This window comes from Vicugna pacos, chromosome 35 (assembly GCF_048564905.1).
Source record: "Vicugna pacos chromosome 35, VicPac4, whole genome shotgun sequence".
Taxonomy (NCBI): Eukaryota; Metazoa; Chordata; class Mammalia; order Artiodactyla; family Camelidae; genus Vicugna; species Vicugna pacos.
The window spans coordinates 33,054,514-33,066,813 of NC_133021.1; the positions used below are offsets into that span (position 1 = coordinate 33,054,514).

The window sequence follows — 12,300 nt, forward strand, 5'->3', positions numbered from 1 at the left end:
GGCCCAGGACAGGTACCTTCTCCATGCTGCAGATCGCGTCTGCGGCTGCCCGAGAATCCCGAGGGACTCCGCCGGGGTGGACACCTGCATTAGCTGGCAGCACGGGCGGCGGGCACCTCGATTGGCTGGCGGCACGGGCAGCCGGGGGCACGGGCAGCCGGGGGCACGGGCAGCCGGCGGCCCCACTGGTCGGCGGCGTGGGTGCCGGAGCCGGAGGCGGGGCGGGGGGCAGTGGATGTGCTCACGCGCCGGGCGGTGCAAGACCAGGCCTCACACCCAGTCTCCTAGCAACTCGCCCGAGGCGCGCAGCATCTGGAGCCGAGGTACCAGGCTGCTGGGCTGGGTCCCCAGCTTCCCAGGGTCGACTGGACGGGACCAGCCCAGGACAGCGAGGAGAGGGCAAGTCCGGGGCCTTGTGTCCACTGCTCTGAGCGCCTGAGAGGAAGGTAAGCTCTCGAGACTCCCACTCCCACGGCGAGGAGGCTCCAGGACCCCTGAGGGAAGGCCTGCTTCCTCCTTGACACGTTGGTGTGCTCGGGGGGGGACCCCGAGGGTCCCACAGGCTCGTAGGAGTTTGGTGGCCTTGGTTCTCCTTTGGTGACCTGCTGCGCCAAGTCCTGTAAACGTGTTCTCCCCTTTGGGGTTCTTGGGAGCAGGGGGCAGCGCGGAAGGTGGCGGAGCACTGGACCGCTCTTCCGGGGACCGGGGACCAGACCCTCCCCGCTGGAGCCTCCAGTCCTCGGCGGCAGTGGGCGGAGCCATTGCCCCGCCTGGGGCGAGGCTTCCAGCCCTCCTGGACTCCCCAGGACGGCGGGAGGAAACTGAGGGACACGGAGGATCCGAGCCCCCCTCACCCCCTGGGGCCTGCAGGTCCTGTCTGTCTGCCCCGTGGGGCCTGGGAGCCCCACTGACCTGACGACCCCAAACAAAGATGCATCTTTCTTTCTGGTTTCCTGTCTGCAGTGCTGGCGCTGGCCACCAGGCGGCGGCTGTGCCTGCTGCGGGGCACAGAGCGGCCGGGGAAGGACACCAGGGATCACTCTGGGCGACCCCTGCCCCCGTCGCAGCACGCGCCTGCTGCTATTAGCCTCCGTCTCCACTGTGTGAGCTGCGCGGAGGTGGGAGGGGACCCCGAGACCCCTTTATTACTCCTCTAGCAGCTGTGCTCTCAGCACTCACCCCGAGGCGCCCCGTCAGGACAGCGGGAGGTGCTGAAAGGCCCTGGGTGGGGGCAGAAGGCCTGCATGGTGACGTGTGTCGTGACCGGAAAGACAGGAGGCACCAGCGCCGCTGCATCCGCGAACAGGGTGGGGCGGGGGGCTCAAAGGGCTAGGAAGCAGAAGGGAACTTGTGCACAGCGGGCTGCTGGGGTTCCAGGCCCAGGGCTCTGACTTGAGTGGCCACGGTCCCGAGGCCCAGGAGGCCAGGCTCCTCCCTCCCCTCCTTCCTCCCGTCAGCCCCCTCCCCGGTCGGCTGCAACATTACTTTTCATCTATTCGGGAGAGTATCTGAGAAAACTCTGTGTTTCGGCTTCACGTCACGGCTGTGAGCCGTTTTGCACTTTCCTCCTGTCTAAGTACCTTGTTGACCCGTCCCTGCTCTGTCCACCCAGCATGGGAACCAGTCAGCCCGGAACCGGTTGAGACGTGCAGGCAAGCGCACTGGGAGGCTGCTGGGCGCCTGGCGCCTGCCCGCCAGAGCAGAGGCGCCTGTGTCCCGCCCCCCCCCCCCCCACCTGCTGGAACTCCGCCAGCACCCAGCAGGTCCCCGGCCTGCCGGTGGGAAGGTGGGTGCTTGCCCCCCCTACGGCCCCGCTGTGTGCCTGGGGAATGGCACTGCACCTCTGCGTTCCTGCGTTTGCTCCTGTGAAAACAGGCTACGAGGACTGAACTGTCAGAGGCAGGGGAAGAGCTGAGTCTGTGCCCCGCCCTGTGAAAGGACCTGCTGCCTCTTATCTGTGATTTTCCCTGTGCCCCACGAAGAAGCCCTCTGCTTCAAGCCTCACCCTGTGACCCTGTGACCCTGGCCAAGGCTGTTTCCCATTTGTAAATGAGGTTTCACATTCTGCCTGGGGTGGGGTGGCTGTCCTGGGTGCAGCCAGGGCGGGGATCCCCGTGGGCTGCTGAGGGGCCCCAGGTACACTCAGACGCCCGAGGAGATTCATTCTGTCCCAGTATAGGAAGCGCCTCCCAGTCCCACTGGACAGCACGGCGGGTAGTGGACACGTGACGCCCTCCTGGCCTCATCTGGGCAGGGATTCCTCTGCCCTCACTGTCCGAGGCAGGATGGACCTCGGAAACAACTAAAGAAGTGAGTGGGCACCTGGAGGGCTCCTGTCTCCGGAGGGGGTGACATCTGGGGGCTGAGGCTGGCGGGGGCTGGGGCCGGGCCGAACCCTGGCTCCCTCCCGTCCTGTGACCCCTGCTAGAGGGCTGCGGGCTGGGGCGCCTCTTGCTGAGGCTGGGGCCAGTCCTCTGCAGTGGAGACTGTGTGTAGCCCCTGCTGGTTAGGAGGCCTGCCCCACCTGGCAGCCAAGCGGGGGCCGGGCTAGCTGGGGTGGGGCTGGCCTCCGGATGGCAGGGATGGGCACAGGAGCCCGGGGTGGGTGTGGGCCGGAAGTCCAGTCCTCTGACCCTGCTGCCCGCCCCACTACCTCCAGCACCTTCTGCTCCTTCCCGGTTACTGGCTGGACCAGTTTCCTGAGGACTTTTGTCAGCCCTCGGCCTGAAGCAGTTTGTGGCTTCCATGCAGCTCAGCATGTTTGGCTCAGGCCCACCTGGAGCCCTGGGCCCACCTTCTTCTTACCCGGCTGGAGGACCAGGAGCCCGCCGAGGCAGATGGAGCCAGGGTGAGGAGGCCCAGGAGGAGGGGTCCTACTGGGCCACTCAGGGAGGGACCCCAGGGGCAGCTGTAGGGCCAGGAGCAAAGACTGGCCTCAGACCCCCCGTCAGCGGGCAGCCCTCCCCCGGCCGCTCGGGAGGGCACCGGACGCGCTGTCGCGGGAGGGCACGCGGGAGGCAGTCGCGCGGGAGGTGGTCACAGTGGTGAGCTTTTCTCCCGCAGCTCCCATGCTGTCTCCAAGCTGGAGCTGGCTCGGTCCGGCAGCAGGTCCGGTCCAATCTCAAGTGCTAGATCCAGCTGCCTAACCCCAGAACCCAGGCCCGCTCCAGACATCCCTGTCATCAGGTCTGGCCTCGCCTCCTGCAGCAGGTGGTGCCAGAGCCGCCGGCCAGGAGCCTGGCCAGCCCACGTCCTTCGCCGCCTGCAGACCTGGGGACATGGCGGACACCTCCCTCAGCGCCCGCCCTGAGCTGCTCCAGGCACTGAGCTTGCCTCCTCTTCCCTCTGAGGGTAGCTTTTTTTGTTTAACTTTTTCTTCATTATATTTAATTTTTAACATTTTATGTGTTAAAATTTAAATTCAGTAAAATGTGACCCTTTAATCATTTTAAACTGTGCAATTCAGAGGCCATTATATACCTCCCCAGGCTGTGCACCCAGCAGCACCATTTAATTGCAGACCATTTTCATCTCCCCAAAAGGAAAGCTAGTACCCAAAGCCATCACTCCTGTTTCCTCCTGTCCCCAAGTCACCTGGCAACAGCTGCTCTGTTTTTTCTCTGTTGCTTTATCTAGTCTGGATTATTCCTATAAATGAAATTATGTAATATGTGGCTTTTTGTGTCTGCTCACGTATTTAAAGTGGGGACTAATTCATTTTTGTTGTTTTTATTGAAAATAGCACTTTTTTACTTAAAAGGGAAATTCCAAATAAATCAGATTATATGTGAAAACGGAAGTGCTGGTAGGAGACGTGTTCAGAATCTTGTGCTCTGAGAGTCGCAGGAGGGCCAGGAGCCATAAGGAAACCAGTAAGAAAACAAGCAACCACACACTATAAACGGGTGAAAGACATTATCATGTGCTTCGTGAGAAAACGCACACAGCCGTAAACACACGGAACGTGCTGCCTGGTGACGGCAGAAGGGCTGACCCCAGGGGACTGAAGGTGCGCTCGGAGCCGCTGTAGAAACGGAAGTGTTTTTCACTGCTGAGGGGAAGGAAGCTGCCTTCCAGAGGGGCAGCTGGGCCACGTCTATCAAAAGTACAATGTATCTTCCCTTTGATTCAGCAATCAGAGTTCAGGGAATTTATCCCACGGACGCACCACTGCACTCGGCACGCGTCACCGCTGTTCACTGCAGCCCTCTCCATACGAGCAAAGGACGAAACAGCCCAACTGCCTTCGCTAGCGATCTGGTTAAGTGCGACAGTCCACGACCTGAGCAACAGTGCAGGTGGGGAAAGATGCGGGAGGAAGCTCTTTATCCACTGGTTTGTGAAGTTCCCCGCCCGGTCCTGGTTACTCGCAGGGCTGAGCCTCGCTGCTGTCTCTTCCATGGCCAGCTGGCTTTTTGGGGCACCTGGGGGCATGGCTTAAGGACTGTGCCACCGTTTCCAGGGGCATCGTGGCCACTGGGGGTTAAAGCCCAGGGACCTGAGCCCAGTTTAGACACTGACCAGTACGGGCACCCTCGCCAGCCTCTGGGAAGACACTGCCCCATTCCCTCGGTGACCTCGAATACCAGCGCTTCAGGGTTCGCAGTGAGAAGACAGGTCACAGGGAGTTCTTTGTCTCCTGGGATCAAGACAAACTTCCTGGAGGACACTAGGAACGGGTTTCTTCAGATGCCCATTTTAAAGATGGCAGACCCCAGGACTTGTGAAGGCAGCGGTCACAAAGGGGTCACGTGCAGCGTGGGCGTTCAGACCAAGGAGCCCACGTGCCCTCCGAGGGCCCCACTCAGACTGGTCTCAGCCGGCCGGACAAGGACATGGGCTCCACCCGCGGCCCCTCCTGATGTACGCCGTGCTGCAGTCAGCTCCGTGCCAGCCGGGCTGTGCTTTCCTTGGCTCGATTCCTGAATCTCTAGCCCAGCGCACAGTAGGTACTTATGCATGTACTGAGTCAGTGTCATCCTCCCAGCAGTCCTGGGAGGAGGTGCTGCCCTCGATCAGATATGAAAGCTGACCCCCAAGGCAGTGGTGGGGTGACTGATGGCTGGATTTGTCTACTTGTCCACGCACATATCCATGTGCACCACGCCCTGTAGCGCGCAGGCACCTGGAGCACAAAGGTGGCCCCTAGACACCCTGGCGGCTCTCAGGCCTCACACCCAGCAGGTGAGACAGCATCTAACCCACAGCCAGGCGGTGGGGGCCACACCGCTCTGCCGCTTCCAGCACGAGACCCTCCACAGCCGCCAGTCGGAGAGGAGCTGGCCCCGCTGTCCTGCCAGGCCGAGGACCGGCCGCATGATGAGAGGTGCCTCCAGCCTGAACACTCCGACCAGCTCGGGGTCACAGGCAGCCCTGGTTCTAGACCCAGGCTGAGCGTGACCTTCATCGCCAGCTCTCTCACCCACTCTGGTCCCAGTGCCAGAGTGAGCCAGTGACTGGGCGGGGGCTCCGGCGCCAGCGTGGGGACCAGGCCCCATGCCAGTTCCACAGCCCAGTGCCACCCCGCCCCGGGCATCCGCACCAGAGCTACACCCAGCACCAGCGCTCCCCTCTTCCCTGGGGATGACAACTTTTTTTTTCAAATTTTCTCGAAAATTTCATTTCTTTTATGGTTTATTAGATTTTGTTTTAAAATTTAATGTAGTAAATATTTCCCTTTTAATCATCTTAAATTATACCATTCAATGGCATTCCGTAAGCTCAACATGCACCCATCACTGCTGTCTATTTCTAGGATGCTTTGATCATGCCGAGCAGAAATTCTGTGCATTAGTACAGACACAGGGACTCAGCCAGGCACCCGGGCCTGCTTCTAGCCTTGGGGGATTCCAGAGACTCTGTCCCGGAGCCGGGGACACTTGGCCCTTTCCCTGGGTGCAGAGCAGGAGCCCTGGCGCCCGGAAGGGCCCCCGCCCCATCCCCTCCTCCCCACCGACCCCACCACCGGCTCCTCTTTGTTTCCGTGCACTTCCTCCTCCCTGGCCTGTGGCCCACAGCTGGCTGTTCCTCCATCCCGCCAACCCTGACCAGAGCTAACGATCCCTGACCTGTGCTGCGCCAGGAACCCTCCTGCCAACTGCGACTCTGTCCTGAAGACGTGGACTTTCACCCTGGGGAGGAAGATCTGGCGTGGGGCTTACAATTGCAAAAGACACCTTCTGATGGGTCCCAGCACAGGGCTGCGTCCCCCAGGTCCTGCTGGCCAGGAAGCGAAGCGTCTACGCACTGCAGTGTCCCACACCAGCTGGGCATCTTCTGTCCAACCGGCCAGCCCAGGCCGTTGGGGACATGCAGTAATGGCCAGCTGGGAGCCCTTGGTGCATCGAGCACGTGCGTGGCAAAGCAGGGCCTCTTGCCCGCGCCACCCGTGGGCCCGTGTGTGCGCCAGGCGGTGGACTTGGACGTGAGGCAGGCTGCCGCATGCTGAGTCCGCATGTGGGAGGGAAGTCCCTGCGCCCCTGAGCGCATCCTACACCCCCGAGGGCCTGGGGGCCAGGAGCCTGGGCCATGTCCACACACGGCGGGGCTCATGCCATTTCGTGTCCATCTCCTCCTGGGACAATTGGGAAGCTGAGGCCAGGATGTCAGGGACTGGCAAGGGCCCAAAAGGGGGACAGAGTCCAGAGGAGAAGGGAGGGTTCAGTACTCCCAGGCAAGGGCTCACCCTCTGGTAGGCTGTGCCTTGGGAAGGAGAGCCCCTAAGATCCTGCCACGTGGGGCCCTTTCTTCTGGGCGTCCACACGTCTTCTTCCCGTCCATCCACAGGCTTAGTGTGCAGGGGACACTTCTGTGGTGTTTAAGTGTCACCCGTGGACTGGAGCGACGAGGTAGATGACATCGTTAAACACATTTTGGATGGCATGAGATTATTTTTACAGCACACAAAACTTTTTTAATTTTCAAAAACGGTTCAACATTAAAGCAGTGTGAGAAAGGGCACTTTTATTATTTCTTTTCAACAGGCCGAAAATGTAGGGCTAACTTTTTGTTTTAATAGACATCATTTTAGAAGTGATTATTTAATTGTTGATTATTTATACAGAGAAAATTCACAAACTGTACATCAAGTAGCTTACTATTTAGAATGTGCTTGATCTGAGCTTGGGAACTGTTTTGTGACTCTGGAGAGATGGGTTTGTTTATTTAGAAAGCACGACTGAGGAAAGACAATTGTATGATAAAAAAATTAGTTATCTGTAAGTTGCCAGTGTTCTAAGGATTTCCATCTTGGCGAACCCCATGTGGACCTCATCGTTTGGGTCTCCTGCCCTCTAGTGGTCATTTCTCAAAATGCAGACAAAGCTGCCTGAAGGAGAACCGTTTGAAACAGTACAACCCAAGGTGTGGGGCTCATGCTGGGAATTTTGGAGATGCGAGGAACCTGAGAAATTTTCTCACTTGCTTTCCTCATTTTTGCAACATAATCACCATGTCTCTATTACATACTCCCCAGTGATTACTGACATAACATGGATTTCTGGCTTCTCTTGACTATTTGACTTAGCAAATTATCCAAAGATACTTTTCTGTAAAAATTCTACACATACACGATAATCTTAGATCTTAAAACTACCTGCATAAAGGGCGTTTTGAAAATAAATAAACACTTTAAAATGTACTTACACTGTCTCCTACTAGCAGGTATGCTCTTTATGTATTGTGTTTTTCATCCCTTATTATCACCCCATATACCTTGTGGTGTGTACACTGAATTATTCCGATTTCATGAGGAAATAAAGTGCTACCAAGGGGGTCAGACTTAGCAACTGGTACACCCTGGACCTGAAAGATGAATTCCGCTCTGTAACTTTCCTTTTTAAAATCTATATAGTAATCAATTTTGAATTGATTTTAAATTATTTAACCAGATTAAGTTGGTAATGTTTTAATATATTTGTATGTTTAAAGCAACACTTGGGTCTCATATTTCCTTATATACTAAGGCATGCCAGCCTCAAAGATCTAGCTTCTTCTATAAAGTTTGAGAACCAGGTCCCATGATCTTAGAGAATGTGAGTTTTTAGAAAGCCTGAAAAGAGGTTTTTTCATTTTCTTAACTGAATAATTTAGAAGCAAAAACTAGCTCTCAGTGCCCCTGTTATGGCAGCTGCACACAGGTGCTTCATGGGCTAAGATGGATGATTTCGGATAAGACTGACAGTTAACTTCAAAAAGATTCCATTGCTATGGAGCTGCAGACGAAACTTTTTTGAGTCCTTTGCCTAAAATAGCTGCACCAAAACAATCCCCTGTGCGTGCCCCCGACAGCCAGATCTAAGTCAGCTCACTTCTGATCGCGCTGCTGGCGTCTGCAGACAGGCCACCCTGGTCACTCTGGCCCCTAACAACTTTCCCTCCGCTGAATTTCCCGATCTGCTTTGTGCTGCTTGGACAGCACTGACGTCACACGTAGGAACAACGGCACAATATCCCTCAAGAACCAAAGAAAGAAAATCTTCCTCTGAGAGTTCAGCACATAAACTCCGTGTATAACAAGGTTAGCTGCTTATAAAATAACCAGAACAAAAAGGTTGACTCTCCCCTGCGTAAGAAGGAATTCCTCCTGCCTGATGGCCTTGGAGCTGGGACAGTGGTCTTCACCTGCCTTCTGACTTGGACTGACTGAAAGTGGTACCACCCTGGGCCTCCGGCCTTATCTCCTGGGTCTCCAGGTTGTTGACGATGTTGGGACTCCTCAGCCTCCATAACCATGTGAACCAATTCCTTATAATGATTTTATATATATAATATATACATATATATAAAATACATACATATATATATACATATCATATATAAAACTCTCATGTGCTATAAGCTCCCAAGAGTGAGGAAATGCATGTTATCCTTCCGTTACATATTCAGCACTTAACAATTCTGCTGCAGTGCAGGCTTCCCAAGTTAAGCATGTGTTTATTGGAAAGAAGTGTCCACAGAGCAGGGGTTTGCCCTTACTCTCTTCACACCACACTGTCTGGGAAAGAAAGGGACCGTATCTTGGGGGAAGAGGAAGCATTCATTTATTTATCAGTCACTTACTATGCGTGCAGTATGTAGTATGAAACAGACCTTCTGCTAGGTGAGAAAATACAGAGGTAAAACACAGAACTCCTGCCCTCACGGGCCTCACACTTCTTAGGACGACAAGTAAAACCTAGGGAGATAAAATCCCAATTAACAGGGTGACTTTCATATTAATCTTAAAGGAGTGTGGGCCTAATAATGGAGCTTCAAGACATATAAATCCAAAGCTGACAGAACTGGAAAGGGAAAGAGATCCACAATCACGGAGATTTCGACACGCCGTCAGTAACCGATAGAAAGAGACAGACAGGAACAGAGAGGCAGCGGCCGCAACAAAGCAGAGCACACCTCCCTTTCGGGCGCCGCTCCGTTCTCCACGGGACCCTATTCTGGCCTACAGCCCACGTCTGAACATACTTAAAAGGACTGAAACCCTGCAGCGCCTGCATCCCGCCTGCCGGCGATGCCTCCCCCCCGCGTGCCGCTGGACAGAAACCGGAGGCGGCCGGCAGCAGCTGTCTGCAAGGACGGGGCCCGGCGCCGAGCGGCGTCCGCGGGCGTGAGCGCAGGGAAGGCGGCGAGCTGGGGCAGAGGGCGGCGCGCCGGGCTCGCCTCCTCGCGGTCACCGCACGGAGGGCGAGGGCCCCCGCGGCAGGATTCCCTCCCGGTTTCCGGCTCGGGGACTTGGGCGGATGCAGATCCGGTTCCCCAGTAATAAAACTGAAACTCAGGCCCCCTCCGTGTCGCCTTCCCTGCGGCGAGAGGGACTGCTGTGTCTCCGATCCTCCTCAAGCCCCGCCCCGCTACCCGCCCGCTCCGGGGCGGAGCCGGCAGCCCGAACCCGCCGGCAGGCGCGCCGCCGGGCCCCGAGGAGCGGAAGTCGGCACGACGGGCGGCCGTAAAGCGCGCCTCCCTTCCGGTTAGCGACGGCCGCGCCGAGCGACCCGCCGGCCCGCCTCCGGTAAGCGCCTCCGCCAAGCGCCTCCGCCGAGCTCGCGGTGATTCATTCCCCCCACCCCCCGGTTGCGGCCGCTTCCTTGTCGTCGCCCTCTTCGCCTTGGATCATGTTCAAGAAATTTGATGAAAAAGAAAATGTGTCCAACTGCATCCAGCTGAAGTCGTCGGTGATTAAGGGTATTAAGAACCAGCTGGTGGAGCAGTTTCCAGGTATCGAGCCGTGGCTGAACCAGATCATGCCCAAGAAAGACCCGGTCAAAATCGTGCGGTGCCACGAGCACATAGAGATCCTCACGGTCAACGGGGACCTGCTGTTCTTCAGGCAGAGGGAGGGCCCCTTCTACCCGACGCTGAGGCTGCTGCACAAGTACCCCTTCATCCTGCCGCGCCAGCAGGTGGACAAAGGCGCCATCAAGTTCGTGCTCAGCGGCGCGAACATCATGTGTCCGGGCCTGACCTCCCCCGGCGCCAGGCTCTACCCGGCCGCGGCGGACACGGTGGTCGCGATCATGGCAGAAGGAAAGCAGCACGCGCTGTGCGTGGGGGTCATGAAGATGTCCGCGGAGGAAATCGAGAAGGTCAACAAAGGAATCGGGATTGAGAACATCCACTACTTAAACGACGGGCTGTGGCACATGAAGACGTACAAGTGAGCCTCAGGAGACGCGCTGGGGCCCAGGGTGGACCTGGTGCTGGGCCTGTGCTTGTGTCTGTGTGTGACAGCGTGAAGGCAGCACCCGTGTGGTTAGCGAGTCAGCGGACGCTAAAGGAAGGGACAAAAGACAAAGTAAAGCTTGGGAACGAATCCGCCTGTGTGCATGTGTGTCATTGTGTGTGTGTGTCTGTGTGAGTGTATGCCTTTGAGTGTGTTTACAGAGGGGTAATTTGCTGTCTTGTCTGTCCAAGCAGATACCCGATCAAACAGGTAAATTCTCTCTCTGTGTTAAATTAGATTTCAAAGTCAAGAGCGTGCAGTTGGGAGAGAGACCGTAGTTGTGAGTGTAAAGTTGGGAGAAGAAAATGACTGGAGAGAGGCCCTTAAACAACTCTATTATTATGGCCACTTAGGGGATAAGTGCTAGAAACAGAAAACCCAGTAAAAAGTGTACAGCAGATCCAATCGGTTGTCCACCCAACAAACATTGCCCCTTCCCTCCTTGCTTGTAGAACTCTGTGCATCCCTTTTCTACGTGAGTCTGGAAAAGGCTGATTGGTCTATTTCCCTCCTGATTGATTGACTTATAGGTGAGGATGGGGCCTAAGGCCAGCAGGCTCTCACCTGCTTAAGAACCCATAGAAAGTGAGGGGCTTTTCTCACATGGTTTTGAGCCATTTATAGGTGGGTATGCGACCTGTGTTAGGAGGGGCTGCTCAATGGAGGATGCGTGGCGAAAAACGGTCTCCCTACTTCAGATGGACATTGGCATGTATGATTCTGCTCTTGCCAAACACACAGGCACCCTCGTTAAGTGTAAAGTCTGAACATGGTAAAATTGGAAATGCAAAGCAGTGTTTTATGATCTGGTGATTAATCAACTATGGAGACTCCACATTTTGGGACCTCTGAAGGGGTGTGACAGAATTCTGTGAGGTAATCAAATTTTCTTACCAATTACTTCATTGTTCCTTGAGTTTTCTGAAATTTTAAGCCAAAGGTAGCTCCATTTTTAAAGGGTGGCATCATAGACACCTAACAGAAAAATAAAGGAGGATAAAAATAAGTCAACTAAAGTTCATCAGCATCTTTGCCAACAGAATTCAATGGTGGAAAAGTAGAAGCAATAAAAAATTAGGCAATAAACAGACTCACAGAGGAAACAAACTTGAAGTTACCAGGGGGAAGGGGTGGGAAGGGATAAACTGGGAGTTTGAGATTTGCAGATGCTAACTACTATATGTACAATAGGTAAACAAGAAGTTTCTTCTGTGAAGCACAGGAAACTATATTCAGTATCTTGTAACCTATAATGAAAAAGAAAATGAAAAGGAATATGTGCACGTATATGTATGACTGAAACGTGCTGTATACCAGAGATTGACACAACATGGTAAACTCACTAGACTCCAATAAAAAGAAAACAGGCAAAAGGTTTGAACGACACTTCCCTACAGACGAATACGATTAGCAAATAAGCATGTGAAAAGATGCTCAACATCTTTAATCATTAGAGAAACTCAAACTGAAATGAGATACCACTATGCACGGGTAACAACAACAAGGGCCAGCCGAGTACTTGGCGAAAATGCCGATCGGTGCTGGTAGGAATGCAAGTGTTTACCCCACCCTGGAGAGAAGAT

General features: G+C 55.1%; 1 protein-coding gene and 1 long non-coding RNA gene across 8 annotated transcripts; both read left to right on the forward strand.

The window, feature by feature from the left end:
- The first annotated feature begins 267 nt into the window (after positions 1 to 267).
- On the forward strand, positions 268 to 3,453 carry LOC140691476 (uncharacterized). 7 transcript variants are annotated; one of them, XR_012067112.1, is made up of 4 exons: positions 268 to 446; positions 2,175 to 2,310; positions 2,660 to 2,848; positions 3,064 to 3,453. It is a non-coding gene; the product is annotated as an uncharacterized lncRNA (long non-coding RNA). The 7 variants fall into 7 exon arrangements; XR_012067111.1 differs by having other exon boundaries at positions 2,180 to 2,310; XR_012067118.1 differs by lacking the exon at positions 268 to 446 and adding an exon at positions 1,000 to 1,103 and having other exon boundaries at positions 2,180 to 2,310.
- Positions 3,454 to 9,958: 6,505 nt separating this feature from the next.
- On the forward strand, positions 9,959 to 10,807 carry LOC102540988 (malignant T-cell-amplified sequence 1-like). The gene has a single exon (XM_006209904.4). It carries the CDS (start codon positions 10,110 to 10,112, stop codon positions 10,653 to 10,655), a length of 546 nt encoding a protein of 181 aa, XP_006209966.2. The 5' UTR covers positions 9,959 to 10,109; the 3' UTR covers positions 10,656 to 10,807.
- Positions 10,808 to 12,300: the final 1,493 nt, after the last annotated feature.